The sequence below is a fragment of the Cottoperca gobio genome, chromosome 2 (genome assembly GCF_900634415.1).
Source record: "Cottoperca gobio chromosome 2, fCotGob3.1, whole genome shotgun sequence".
In the NCBI taxonomy this organism is placed as follows: Eukaryota; Metazoa; Chordata; class Actinopteri; order Perciformes; family Bovichtidae; genus Cottoperca; species Cottoperca gobio.
Window position 1 is genome coordinate 4160369 of NC_041356.1, and position 15867 is coordinate 4176235.

At 42.3% G+C, this 15867-nt stretch overlaps 1 protein-coding gene across 3 annotated transcripts in view; it reads right to left on the bottom strand.

Moving 5' to 3' along the window:
* The window catches only part of LOC115020941 (vang-like protein 1), a 56010-nt gene extending 40506 nt beyond the window's left edge, over positions 1–15504 (bottom strand). For 2 of the 3 annotated variants that reach the window (XM_029451056.1, XM_029451039.1), the window contains exons 1-2: positions 15344–15504; positions 6264–6509 (exon numbers count right to left, since the gene is read on the bottom strand). In XM_029451056.1, coding sequence (XP_029306916.1) covers positions 6264–6334 — 71 coding nt within the window. In that variant the 5' untranslated portion in view covers positions 6335–6509; positions 15344–15504. Of the gene's footprint in view, positions 1–6263; positions 6510–14541; positions 14800–15343 lie in introns of those variants that run through there. The other variant, XM_029451048.1, reaches the window with a different exon arrangement.
* Positions 15505–15867: the final 363 nt, after the last annotated feature.

Genomic DNA, 15867 nt, shown 5'->3' on the forward strand with positions numbered 1-15867 from the left:
ATAAGCTCTCCTCAAAGCAGCCAGACTCCATTGACAGAAAGAGTAATTTTAGCGCGCTGTATTCGTTAGTGTTTCCACGGTTCCAACAATCACCAACTCTGGTTTGAAAAAGAGACTGAATAAGTGACAGGTATAAAAAAAGAAGTAAGGATCTGCCACAGACCATAATCACCATCGTTTACTATCCTCCTTTGCAGCATGTTCGTGACATCGAATGTCTACTGGGAAAGGAGTCTATCGCCTATTTTTAGCAGGTTTTCCCGTATTTCAAAAACCAGCATAAGTGCTAATTTTGGTGGCGAAAAGGGCATATGATTAAACTGCCCATCACCCACAACCACACTAAGAGATGACCTGTAATGAGGAGTCACAAGCTCTTCATTTTTAGGTTGGAAACCACTGGCTTACAGTAAACAACATGTGAATGTGCGTCTGTACACACAGCATGTGTATGTGTGTATCCCAGTAGAGCATGATTCATTGTGAAAGTCTGGAACAGAAGGTAACGGAACACCTGGTTCTCAGCATGCTAGCAAGACTACAAATGTGTAAGACAAAAAGGTGCAAAGATGATGCGAGTTAGACATCAAAAACTGTGAACAAGACCATTTTGAAGTGTGCAATTGTGCGTGCACACAGACAGGAAATCCAGAGGCAGCGGACCTGTGGACAGCAGGGAGAGGTTTGAACAGATCGGCCTCTGTCTGCCAGCCCCTCCCCTCCCCTCCCCCAGCCCGTTTTCTCGTTCCCCCTTCAGCATGCTTCTGGGGTGATCGCACTGCGTGGAAACCTCACTCCCAGCACACACACACACACACACACACACCTTCTCCCCCCCCACTCCCTTCCCACATCCTCTTCCTGCCTCATTAACATGCAGCCTGCTCGTTGGTATTCCAACAGCGTGCTGTGCTATGATTTGATTAATGGAATTTGACTTCCAGTGTGGATCCCTGAAAACGAGCATGGCTTTTAGGTATAGTGAGGATGAAAGGGGGGGGAGGGGGGTCCTGTGAGGGCAGAGATGCCTGGCGAGCTGGGCCAGAGTCCTGCCAATTAAGCTCTGGAAGCAGTTTCCCTCTAACACCTGAGGATGAGTGCGCTCGCGTTCTCCACCTCTCACAGATAGCAGGACGGCTAATGGAGAAGTAGAGCCAACTAACATGGCACGCCAAACTGTCTGTGGACCAATTTGTTCTCTCTGTGGCTGGAAGAGCAACCCACACACCTGTGCGACACACAGCTTTGTGTCAACGCAGCCATCTGAGTCAGGCACTGGTGGACGGCTCGGCCTCAGCCAAATGGGTAGAGCCAAATAAAAACTAACCGACCACACACACTCAAACTCATAAACACGTTAAAGTGCACGGCAATCAAGAAATCAAGAGCGCTGTGTGTGATGGGGTTGTTAAAAAGGAAGCTTTCCCTGTCATACACTTTGATTTTCTATTAGATTAGATTAAATGTTGCTTAATAGGTCAAACAGTTAAAGTTTCAAACTTCTTGGTAGTGATGATTGTAACTTCAAAGTTACTGATAAGCTGCACTAAATAAATATAATCACCAGAGGTGTTGACCCAGGTTGAGTTGGGTGTGATAAGCAGTCATGTGGCCTGGCTGCTCCTCATGATTAGGTTCATACAGATAACACTACAGTAAGGTGACACATACCGGTGACGAATAAGGGAGAAAAGAACGGGTTGTACGATGTGTTGTCTGAATGGTGGAAATCAAAAGTGTTCAAAAGGACCACACTGCAAAGTGGAGTGAAAAGCTGTCCGTCCGGATGAGGGACGGGACGTGATGTCGTTTACATGTGTGATAACAGAGCATATTTTCAGAAAGTCTCTCCTGGAGGACGTCCATTGTGTTGCACTCGGCTGTTCCCATGAAAAGCACAAGGGAAATTCATATAGCTGTGTGAAGCATGAAGAAAGGAAGTTAAATCAAACGGAGGGAAAAAAACATCGTATGTGAAAACCTACTTGTCAGTAATACAAATTGTCAAACCCTCGCACAGCCTGAAGTGGGGTTTAATGCTGGATTGTTGGTTTTTGGAAAGTTACAGAAATGGTCTGACACAGCCCTCAGGCTCTATGTGGATCATCAGTATTCAGTGTGTGTTTTCAGATTGTCAGGAGCCAATCCCTGATTGGTGCTTTTTCAGCACATCGCAGGCTTGGTTTGAGAGCACTACCAACAGTTACCTCCCTTCTATACACAATATTCAGACTAAATAAGCAAGACAAAATAAAAATGTCATGGCCAACTTACAAATCGATATAAAATGTATATGAAACTCCTTTACGAGGTGTAGTATGATCCAGGAACCTCCAAATGGAATTAGTACTGTGAATGAATTAGTTTAAATTACTCACTCAGTCCCATGCGAATGCTGCTTTCTGCCCCATAATTGGAGTTGTACCAATCAAAAGAACCAATTTTCCACATGAGCAGCTGCTAATATGAGATTTGCAAATTCATAATCATTTAAATACTCAGAATTGAGTGAGTGAAGGAGCCAAGACTTGGGAAACATTTGAGGGAAAAACTAAAGTAAAGTGACACTTCTGTGCGCCTTAAAGTGGTTAAACATCTCTAGTACAAGTACGAGGCTGGTGCACAATGACGGCAGGGGTGCAAAATATTGACACAATATTTTAAATGTTAATTTATTACACTAAAATACTTTTTTTTTTTTTGAAACAAAAAATATTCTAAAACATTCTGATTTTAAAACAGAATTCTTCAGATTTACCCTGTAACAACTACAGATTATCTTTGATTAACAAAAATATTTTGTTTACCATCATAAATTACAAAGAAAAGCAGGAATTGTTTAGATGCGTCTCAATATTTCTGCTTGAAAAAAATTGATTATCAAAATAGTTGCAACTTATCATTTCAGCTTTAGTAACAACCAACCAACATGCAACTAAACGTGTCAATGATCCACTGCTCCAAAGAATGTATTGAAAAAAACAAACAACAACAAACATGGCAGCCTCTTCCAAGAGGTCATGTGCTAATGATTTATTACGACTAAAGACTGAAAATCGCATTAACGCCCTTCCCTCACAGTTAATTGTGCAGCTCTGGATTCTGGCTTTAATACAACAGTGCAGGGGCATCACTGTAATACTCATCATCATTGAAAAACTGCTCCCTGGTGCAACTGAACATGGTCAGAAGGGAATAGAAAGAATTTCTACAAGCACATAAAGATATCCATGTCATCAGTTTGTGTTGTCGCAGCTTTTGGCAGGAAGTAGAGCTGCTACTCTGCCATTACTGAAGAGCCAGGGGGATTCTTTAGTAGAAGTATCTTGGACACCAGTTGAGGGTTGTTTGACACAGGAGGGGGGAAAAAAGCCAGCAATGTGAGGAAACAACTCCAAAAACCCTGCGCCGTCTGTTAATGAAAAACTAAGCCAATGCATTTCATTCGGCTATTATATTCTGACAAATTATTGTCAAGATTGACTCCCAAATAAACAAACCCAACTACATGATAACGTTACTGTGTGTGATTATTTGTCTGGGATTGAGCTCGCACATGCCTGCATCTGTTCTGGGCATCAGTGTAATTAGACTACAGCGATATAGCACTGCCTCACGCGTGGCACCCCTCGGCCTAAACCGATTACCTCCAGACGACGATGGCAAGGGGTTTCAAAGGAAACAATTTCATTTCTTTTTCAATATCAAATTAGAGTCCAGCCGGTGGTTTTGGCAGTCATGGTACGAGCGGAGGAGCAGTGGAGCGGTAAAGGCGCTTGGCGGGGATGCCCATATGTTCCTCTCCAATTTGCTGTCACTCACTTGAAAGGCTTCAGAACAGAAGTGATAGGAGCTCCCACCACCATCACCACTACCCACCAACCTCTCCCCCCCGTCTTTGATTCCTAACGAAACCAGACCACTTTTTTTCAGCGTAACTTTGAGCTACAAGGGCACATTCCTGCCCTGGGGAATGCGAGCGAGTGGGGAACAAGTGATACGCCTGCGCCTACCCATCCTCAGAGAGTAGCCAGGAATCCATTTAAGAAGGTGGGGGTGGGGGGGGGAAGAAGGGTGGCGACTCGGAGGAGAGGTCAAGAGCGAAGGAGAAAGGGGCAGCTGCTGCATTCATATCACGCCAGACACATGGGAACCAAAAAATGAGCGAGGGTATGATGAGGGAAAGGAGAGGAAGGAGATAAGGAGGACAAGAGTGAGGAGGATAAAGAGTGAAGGGGAAGAAGACGTGACAGAAAGTGGACGACGACATGAGACACAAAGTCCCTTAAACGGCAACAGGTGGCAGCGAGGGTGGGAGTGGCCACGGAGGACGAGGGATATATGGTGAAAAAGCAAGAGGGGGCCGTCAATGAGGAGGGAGGGGCTGTGGTGGAACAGGAGCCTCCTCTCAGGCTCTCAGCGTTTCCACTGAGCCCTCAGTCAGTCTGCCCTCTTCAGCACCTGTCTCCTGCTGCCTTCCTGAGGCCTGTCAACCACAGCCATTTCACCGCTGACAGACTAATGCGCCTACACAAGCTGTGGGCTCCACTCATGCTAGGCCCGAGAGGGTCGAGATATACGAGAGGTGGGATCAGAGGCTGGAGGAAGTCGAAATCAAGGGATAAGAGGGAATAAAGATAAAGTGCTGTTTGATTAATCGGTGAGTGTATAGAAGGTCATTTCAAGTCATATCTTAGGATATCTCCAAATAGGTAATGGATGTAAATATTAAACAACCTTTAATAAAGAGAAAATATCATATAAGATGAAGGCTTTAACACGTACACACAACTGCAAACAGGGCCTGAATTTCAGTGCAAAATTGTGGATATTGCGCCTAACTTCATCGATTCCAGCGAATCTGGCACCTATAATGCTGGAAATTCCCACACAATGTTCAGCCAACTTTTCCATCGGTGCAGAATCTGCTGCACGGAGGACATTAACGGGTCTACTTCTGCCCTGCACAACCCAGAGGCATGCAAACATGGACTGCTGGCTGAAACATAAGTCTACATCCTCTGAAGGGGAACCTGCAAGGACTACTGTTGCCGCAAAAGTCAGTGCCAGATGTCAACGTTAACAAGGATAATCCTCAGGATCCTCAAACAGGTAACGGTAACGCTCCTTAGAAGCAGCAGTCACACGATAAGTTTCAGGCTAACGGGCTCAGAATATATCCGTGACTTGAATTTAACAACGGCAATATGCTGCTGCTTAATTTGATTTTAACAAAGGTGTTATCAAATGGAAAGAGAGATGAAGCAGAGAAGACAGAGACAGGGAAAGAATAGAGCATGGAGACAGACGAGAGAAAATAAAGACTAAGGACACTAATTCAGCTCAAAGAGAAAGCTCTTTACAGCAGGAATTCCTTAAGTTGGAAGAGAGTAAACAAATACAATTTGAGACCTAAGACCTCAAGTTAAGCTAACAAGAAGTAACCTCCCCAAAAACAATTATAAACCCCCCTATGTGAAGCATTTAAAAGGGGAATCCCTCCTATTTTAAAAAAGTAATTAGGCACTGCTCAATGTAGCACTGCTCAATTAAAAAGATCTATATGGATGTTTCTCCCAAATGTGATAGTCAGAAGAAACTTTTGGCCATATTGTAATATTTCTTGGTTCTAAAATCCAACTGTTTTAGACCAACATATTTAACATTATAGATGTGCAAAGTGGGAGGAGCTGTTTCAGGTGTCCCAGTTCCAGAAGTGAAAGTCCCATTCATTCTTCTCGACAGTGTTGCGTGGCTCACAGTTGGAGCACTTCTTTGGCTTCAATAGACATGAAACTCTCCCCCTGGAATCATCAGTACACAAGATGAACTGCAATAAAATAAAAGTGCTGCTTCTGTGAGAAGAAGTCTGTTATGTCAGCATTGTCTCTGTTTGCCAGCCATGAAGTTAGAGCAACTTCTGAGTCTCACTTACGGTGGGTTGACCTTTAAGGTGGACCAGGTGGTTGTCGGTTAAGGGTTAAACGGTTAATTGTTAACATCCATACTTAAAAAGTTATATTAAACAATTAATTGATTATCAAAAGTAGTTTCTTGGTTAAGCAATTGAGTGTTGAGTGAACTAACTGTTACAATACATTTGTATTTGGTCTTCTTTAGGGAGGTCAAAGTGCAAAGTTCAGCTACTAAACAGCAGCCTCGGCCCTGCTAAGGATCTGGTGACACTTTGGCAGGTATCCAGAGATCCTCCAGGTAAAAGACAGGAGGACACAGAATTATTGACAAAGCAGAATTAGTCTTACCCATGCCTGTGGGATCCCCGGGAGCGTCCGGAGTAGTAGGAGTAGCCCGAGTAGGTGGACTCTGTGTCCATGGTGACGCAGTCCTGCACAGGCAGCTGGGCTCGGCAGACGCGGCAGAACCTTGTGCGCGGTGATGATGAGGTAGAGGCGATCAATCGGCTCGCTCAAGAGGTTGACAGAGGTGGCGAGCTGTCGGCAGTCAGGTTTGAAAGCGACCCTGGGGGCGCCCGGTGAGGAAACATCAACCTGGAGGGGAGCGAGGGGGAGACAGACGGGAAATTTTAATTCAAAATGGGAAATGTCTGGGAAACCTGCCCACATCTGAGAGACAGGAGGAGCCAACAGGACAGAGACAGTGTCTGACATGAAATAAGGAACATTACAATCAATCATTCAAGTCTCTTTTTTATCAGTTACTATTCGTTAAATACTCAGAAGTGCCAAATGTTCTGGCTACAATCCTGCAATAGACATCTCTCAGGAGGTTACAGCTCAGCGCTGCACATAAAGGAAACACTGCGACCGTGAAACAGCAATTTGCTCTTATCCCCATACGGCTGACAACTGTTGTTCAGAGGCCGCTTTAAGTCTCTGACACGCAGAGAACTATTTCAGCCTGACACCTGCAAGACGGAGAAGACGAGCACAGCGAGAGTGTGCTGAAGATAAAGCGTCTTGTTCACAGCAGCAGTTCAATAAGATGGAGGTGTTGCCAGTTTGGGAGAGAGGTTGTGAAAAAGTAAAATAAGAAGAAATTCACAGAACTGCATTGTGTCCTCATTCTACCTACATGACTTTAACAGTTTATTGCATCAGTATAATGCATGTCATGTTCTCATTACGACGCTCCCGAGCCATACTGTCACAGCAGCAATGCTCAGAGGACGGCATTAATTATACTGAAAATGTATCGCTTGTGGCGAAGACATGCTTCCTTTGAAAGTAATGGAACTTTTTCAGTGAAGCGTTACGTGATGTCTAACACTTCTACACAACCCCAGGATGCATTTGATAAGAGGACTTTATATAGTTTTCAAATCAAAAATGTTTCTAAGGACTTAGAAATGTGAATGTTATCCTTTACTGACTAGGTACAGCGCACATTAGTCAACATTTCAGTATCAATTCAATATAAATATGCCGGAGTTCGCTAATGACCCAATTCTTACCTGGAGTCCCCGGGCACGTTATCTATTCCAATTTCGATTAATTGATTTACAGTTTTAATCATTTACTACTGGTTGGTTACAGTGTCACAAAGAGTTACTTGTTCTTTCTCTATTTCATATCTACAACAGCAGATTAGGGGCCACAACAATAATAAATACAGAGACGGGGAGGGGAGTAAAAGATGTGTCGAGCGTAGGTTTGGTTTAAGAATGAGTGTGGAACAAAATAAATCCTGGGGTTTTACAAATACACAAAACAGCAGAAAAAACATGTGAATGCTATTTGTTGACATCCATGTATATTCAGCTGGTCAGTAGTCTAACAAAAGATGAAACAATTAGATTTAGTTTCATTAATAGAAACACAAGCTGCTGCTGCAGCAGTAATGATAATAATAATAATAATAATAATAATAATAATAATAATAATAATAATAATAATAATAATAATAATAATAATAATAATAATAATAATAATTTGTATTTATAAAGCGCCTTTCAAAGCTAAAAGAAATCTCAAGGCGCTAAGTACTGATGTATTTACCACTGGGACTGAGATAAGGCTACATTTACATCTCTAACCACAAAAACACAAGAACATTTTAATTATAAGGCATGCAAATGTTTAAAGAATGCACTCTGCCAGCTGTAAATCAAAATTTAAATATAAATTGTCATTATTATAGTCATTATTTATTTCCCTATGTGCAGCATTCCTATCTGGTGACTATCTAGAAACACACTAAATGCATGCAACATTAATTACATTTCTCTAAAGTGTTTTACTTTCTACAGCTGCATTGATGCTTTTATCCTCAAACAATGCTGTGATTGCATGAATTATTATTATTATTAGTGGTTGCAACAGGGGAATTGAGCTGGCTGATTGGACCTAGATTACGTAACATCCATTAAAATCAAGCTGCATTCCTTCCCCAAGAGGATCAACATGCAGTAAAGACGGTGTGTGCAGATGCAGAACCCACTTAACCATCAAATAGATTGATATACCCAAGACACAGCAAAAAAACACAGACTTATTCCACGTGCAGTCCCTGGAGCAGGTGGAGGGTTTCAAGACTGCATTAAGAGGAAACAGTGGCTGATCAGAGGATGTTTGTAGAGTGCACTCGAGTAAGTGAGCAGAGATGTTTACAGGACAAAGTCAAAGATGAGAGCTGGTGGAATGAGATACATGTGGCTCAAAAGAGTCAGATTAAAAGCACACATGTGATTAAGTGCACAAAGGGAGAGAGAGAAAAGTGAGTCATGGGTAGCTTGAGGCATGCTGTACACACTCGTATAATACCTGCATGACACACACACACTCACACACACTCACACACTCACACACACACACACACACACACACACTCACAGCTTCAATAGAGAGGAAAAATGTGAGGTGTGAAATACACATGTAGTTTAAACTTAAATCAAATGTCTGCTCAGAAAGCACTCACTTCCCTGTACATGTGCACTTTGAGGCAGCATGCCTACACATTAAACATCCATAAATCCTATGGAGAGGACAGGACTTGCTGATATTAACCAGAGGGCTCTTTTTTTAGGTTAATTGACAGCATGTTTAAAGGTTTTCTACAGTATTTTAGGGGAACACATTCCTATTTTGTAATATCTGCATCCATCATCCAGAGTGCTTCAAACACCTTCATACTCTACTTTGTCCTGACATGGTCTAAAGCTGCACTACGCCTACCAATTGAAACTCTCAGGCCGGGCTTCCAGAAAGATTTATGGCTGATTTATGACTCTGGTCGCCTTAAAGGTGGTGAAAAACTGAGCTAGACATCCCTGCTTTTCTGCATTCAGGAAATGGAGTCACTTAGCCGGATTTAGTCGACACAAACTCCAATCTTTATCAGCTGCATGGAGGGAAACACACTTCACTGGGTCCAAAAATACACAGTGGCACTCACAAAACATGTAGTGTGACCCAGTTCTGTGGTGTCGGCACATCTGTGAGTGACTCTGTTGTGTGTATGTGTGAGTACGAGTCACTGTCAGACGACTTAAAATGCTTTGAAGGTTGCACAACTGCATATATTTGGATATGCTAGTTGTGTAAATCATTTTTAAATGCCTGAATCATCCTCACAAGGTGACAAATCCTCCCTCAACTGGTTCTCTGCCGTCTCTCCAGCTGCTGCTGCTCAGACTCCACACTTCCAGTGATCAGGGTTTTTCTAGAAACTACTGGTATTGTTACAACTGAGTAACTACGTTTTACAGATTTGTCGACTAAGAATTAATGCTACAAAAAGAAATAATAATGTTAATAGAAATGTTAATGCTTCAGAGAGATGGTGGTAAGGTCAGCTGTTTCCTCGTGGCCAGTCTTTATGCTAAGCTAGGTTAGCTGGCTGTTAGCGGTAGCTTCTTATTTAGCGTAGCGAGTGGTATGGATCTTCTCATTTAACTTTAAACAAGAAAGCTAATAAGCGTATCTCCCAAAATCATTAACCTTTCCTTTAAAAAGGTTAAATGTGAAATAAATAAATAAAAATGTCATGCTCTCATTATGCAGCTTTGCTTAAACCAATCTTTTATTGTTGTTATTACAATACGTTCTAGATATGTGTGGTGTCTTATAATATTGTAGCTGGATGTGGCCCTTGATCCAGCTACAGGTGATTTGAGAATCTTATGTTTGATTTAAAGGGACCTGTATCAAGATGGAAGTGGCCTAACACTGCTAATGCCCGACTGCAGGAATTTCCCTAATGAATAATGACTGGACAGAATCACAGAGGCATTTCCATCACCTGTTTTAATCCTCTTAAAAGCAACGGCCCGCGGCTAAATAAGGGATTAATAGGGTTAAATGAGTGCGTAGTCCAGGTTCACTCAGAGTGCAGCCAGAGTATATAGAGCATCGATTATTTCCTGCTTCTGTGTTTCCTCACAAAATGCAGGAGTCAGTGTCAGATCATCAGATACATCACGCTGAGAAAACTTTTCACTGCAGTCCTCACCACCAGCGAGAGGCCTGGCTCTGAGGTCTATATTGAACTGAAACAGGATCTGAGGGTGTTCTCACATGTGGTTTCTGTCTTTGCCATGCCAGAGAAAATTGGTAAGCGGAACCACTTCAAGTTTACAGGGAGAGTCCGAAGCTGAAATAGGAATCCCCCACTATGGAAGGGAGGGAGGGGGCCGGGAGCCCTGGCAGGTTCTTCACAGTAACCTAAGCCCCCTGCTGAGCTGCCAGCTTGTCTGTTTGTCCTGGCAAACACCGGCAACGAGGAGCGTGAGAGGAAGAAGGGCAACATTATCACAGCAATCATGAAGCATGAAGCGTATAGTCTCTCACAAGGCCATTTTATTCACTTTGTGAAAACATGAATCATTGTTTAGCAAAACTTCTGTGTCCCAAACGTATCCCGAATTCCTTGATGTAACATAGCACCAGGGAGTGAAAATGCACCTACAAAACACACAAAAATAAATAACACACAATCTAACAGGTGTAACAACCTGAGCGCAGACTCGAGGACGGGATAAACCTCCAGCAGCCTGAACTGGGAATGTAAACAAACAGCCGCGCGTAAACAGCCCAAGAAAATACTTTCATCTTGGAGCGTGGCGCTACAGCGAAGTTAAACTGGAGCCAGAAGACATCTGCTGTCAGCCGTAAACACATCAGCTCTGCTCGGCTGCAGCTTCTCACATCACAGTCGATTACCAACGGCTCAAGTGAATACATGGAAATACTGACGCTTTGCAGTATGTAGTGTAACATGTCATCATTACTCTCAATATATTATTTTTTATTTTGCGCTGTGTAGTTTACACAGCAGTGCATGGTATTGTTATGGCTGCAGCTTGAGTGGATGAAGAGGAATTTTGAAACTGACCTTTCTGAAGCCGTTTAGGGAAACTCCAGGGATGGATGACTGACTCTACTGAGTTTACTGACCCCATAACACACCGACAAACTTTTGAAGTCAGTCTGACTCAGAAGCCAGTGAAGCACCAAGGTGCAGCCCTGCACACTGACCGGAACCCTCTGCAGACACACTTACTGTACGAGTAGGAGTCCAGCAAGGAGCAGGAAGAGTACTTCAAGTTTCCCTGTGTAGAGCGGCAAACTAAGCATCTAATGAACCAGATAAGACCATCCGTTATGTTTTCATTCGAAACCTCCTTTCAGGCGAGCCATTCATCTGTTCTTTCTGCAGAATAGAAGTGAAAAGCCCACATGTAGCTCATTCACACTCTGCAGTGATTAATCCGGAAATCCCACAGCCTTTTTATGGCACGCCTTTGATTTGCAACACTACTTTTTACACTGATCCGCATTGGAAACAAGAGTTTCTCTTCTTTAGAATAATAATCCAACTGAACCACAGTGAAAAAGAGACAAATGTCTGACAATTGGAATCATTAGGGCTGAATTTTTAAACATGTGATCTTGGGAGGAATGAAAGTTTGAACAAAAGGTGCTATTAAAAGCTAATACGAATTTAGAGCTAATGGTGTATATGACCTATGTTTACCCAACATGAGATGATGGGATTTACACATAACTACTTATTCTGGATAACGAGGCTGGGCCTTTTGACATAATCTATTAAACATGTCTGCGGTCATTCATGGAAATTAAGCTCACTCTGTTATTTCCAGCCGGTAACTTCTCCCTCTCGCCTCATCCCACCCTCCGTAAGCATGACGCCCTCGTAGCTCTGCCTCTATTATTACTGAGATAACACCTCAACTCGTGACATAATTACAGACAATCAGCTCACGCACAATAATGACTTCTCTTCAGCTGGAGAGAAGGTAACTCCGTGACGGCCGCAGTCACGAGACGTGCCCGGACACGAGGGAACATTAAGGCAAGTCACTGTGGAGGTCTGGCCCGGTCACATGCGCACTGTGTTGCTGTCCATGACTGAGCAAATGAGGGTCATTAATTCTGTGGAATTCAATCAACATTCCCAAGTGTCACCGCATTTAACCCTTCAGAAACAGCAGCAGATCCTGAGTCTATTATATATAATTATCATTTCAAGAGATTGGATTATTACATCTGATTGTCAAAAGGATCATTAGCATGCACCTTTTGTGCAGTGTGGATTACAAACAGCTATCAGTTTATCGCTGCTCTCAATAACAGGTATGTGTGACGAACACTGACTCACACCCTTGTGCTTCGTTCACATTTGGCCTTTACCTGTTGAATTTTTCTGCTGGTGTTACTAGGCAACCACAATGAGCTGATCGTGAGCGGTCAGTGCATAAAGCAGCTGGAGTTATGTAGTCGTTAGAAACCAGCGGTGTTCAACACTGTGGAACACCGTCACACAAAATCAAGACAATTGCTTTTGGCAAATTTAAAGTATGACGAATACGCTGTTAACATGCAATGTACCCATGGATGTACAACTATCGCTATTTAAAAAGGCCTACTTGTTCACCACATTTATAGTTTCACGTTTAATATTTAGATATTTTTACCAGGATTTCTACAGCTTCTTATTCTCTTATGACGTGTGGTTACATTTACGATATTTTACCTTGTGAATGTGACTTTTTGTTGCCTGAATTCCCCAGTGGTGTCACCATTTATCTCATGTTACAGAAGAAGAAAAACACGCTCATCATAGCTCAACTGTAAGACAGTGAGTTAACAGACTGAGGAGGAAAATGACACTGACATGTTTTCTCTCAAGAGATAAACGTTTCTCAACATTTCTTTCTACTACTGCACTGAAAACAAGCCTGAAGCTAAGAAGTCCAACAGGTGACCTTTCCATGAAACGGAGATAATGTTTATCAGAATCACCATGGCAACATAGAGGCTGTCGTAGTTGACTGACATCTTGCGTTACCAGCTAATGCGGCACTATGCACTGTGGATACAAGTGATGTGACTGGAATAACTCTGGAACCTTACATGCTTTTAGCTGATATTAACATACATGTTGTGAGCTCTGTAAGCAAGCAACTCATCCATGTAGCTCGCCACGCTCAGGCACACACCTCACATCTGAGAGCTCCTGACAGGTGTAATCATCGCTAACCATGTTCTCTCTGCAGCTGTCACGCAAAACCACTGCCACTTGTCTGGGTAGTAGAGAGAAGAAGAATCCATGCAAAACTCTCAAATGTTAAGCTCATCCAGAACATACAAGTATTCATGATAATGAGGGTCTTGCATAATTTACAGAGAGGAAGAAACAGTTGTTGTCACCGTTTAATGTCGGTGGGAGCTGTCACAATGTCAGAATATGTTACAATTAAGCTTCTGCTCAGCTACATTTCAGATACAGTGCGTCCCTACTGATTTTTATATTTCTTAGTGTTCATATTAAATAATGTTAAAGCATGTCCATTCAGTCTCCTTTTTATAATATTTAGTTTAACTTTTTTTTTATAACTTGTTATAATCGATTATTTTGACAGTTGAATGTGTGAAACATGCGCTTCCCAAGTGTGAGGATGTACTTCCTTTTCCTCTGTTTAAATAAAATTGTGAATACAATATATATATATATATATATATATATATATATATATATATATATATATATATATATATATATATATATATATATATATATATATATATATTTGGTTTTGGTCAGTTGGTAGGAGAAAAACAAGCAAAATTGTGATGGGCTTCTTCTTTTTTCTTTTAACTATTTTACATTTTATTGCTTATCTTTGCAAGTGCAAGATAATGAGCATATTAGTCGTTAAGGGAAATAATCACGAGTCCAACATGAAACAACACCAAACAGCCTATCTTGTTGCTTTCATTGAGTAAAGTTAGGCTATTAAAGTAAAGTGAATTAAAAAAAACGAGAAGATATTCAATGAAGACCCCAGGAGCAAACTAAAACCAATAACGGTTATTAATTAGACGTCACCACCAGACTGTGCACGTGCTACTGGAGCACCTGCTTGGCATTTTTACCAATTTACATCGCGGCAACTACCTTATAATACAGTTTAATAAACAGAAAATAAACTACTGAGCTTAACTATGGACAGTAAACCAACAGGAGTTATATTACACCTAGAATAATTTAAGCGAAGAGGAAAGTAGGCTATATGAGCAGGAAATATACGTCTCACTTTACCAGTAGTGACTTCTCTGTCTGGTGGAGCTCCAGAGCAGGTTCACCGGCCCAGTCCCTACCTGTGACCCGCCAGGCAGGCGGACCTAGAGGCAGGAAACTCCCTGGTTTCACCGTGGCCTCGGAAGCCCCCCCCTCTTGCTCTCCCTCACCTCAGTAACCTATATGTGCGACTACTTGAAAACCCAAAGCACGTTTCAAACGAGTGTCCGGTGTGTTTTTAGGCTAACTGGTTGTTTTCAGTGCTTCAATGTATCCGTCCGCGTCAACTCTGCCGCCGCAGGTTACAGTTTACAGCTGAGCTGCGGTGCACCAGCGGGGTAATGCGGATCCAGTCAACCGTGTGCAACATAGTTGACTTTTTACTGTCTCACAGTGTCTCTGTGAGTTTCTGGTTGAGAGAGGCGCTATAAGACGTATGTTTGACCAAACGGACAATGTAACAAACTCGAAAAATGAACTAATACGGTTAACTTCCCCAGTCGGGGGTTGAGCGTTGACCGCAGTTTGAGGGCATTCAAATGAAGTTGAAAGCATTCCCTTTCATACAGGTAGGAAAGACAGCAAGGGCGTGTTCCCAAGTCTTTCTTTAAAAACACGTACAGTCTAACCCCGAACAACAGCCTTTGTTCTGTGAATATAAACATAGGTAGACTCGGTATCCTACATTTGACAGGCTTTAAGAATAACGACAGGACATTATAACACATAAGGCAGAGCTTCACACACTAATGAGCCCGCACACTAACATCTGCAGAATACATATGACTGACACTATCTCCTGCGTTATTGAATCATAACTCACCCTTTATCGGTGGCGATATCATTCCCGTAGTTGATCATTTATCCAGAGGGTTATTAAATAGTTTGCCCCAGAGCACCCGCGAGGCTGACAACAGTAGGAAGCAGCTCTTGGTGACCGGAGGAATCACCCTGGCAGTCAGGAATTTCACAGGGGGCAGTGCTTCTCAGCATATGGGGTGTAGTGCGGAAATATGGCGCTAGGGGGGGTGTCTTCAACACGTGAACACTGCCATTATAACAAACACAAGTACAAGTGAACCTGCTGTATATTGAGCTGGTTCATTACAGTAATATATTGAGGGGCGTCAGGGATTCTCAAAGTGGGCATCAGGAGGGGTCCCAATAATGAGTAGTTCAAGCTATTTGTCACTAGTTGTTACAGCATACCAAAATATAAACTTAAGAACCACTCCTGACTCCATGTTTTAAGAAATATTAAACTATTTTGCTTTGAATGATAATTTGTGTCCATAAGCGTTTTCCACAAAAAGTAAAAAATACAGTCTATGTATGTATATGTGCACG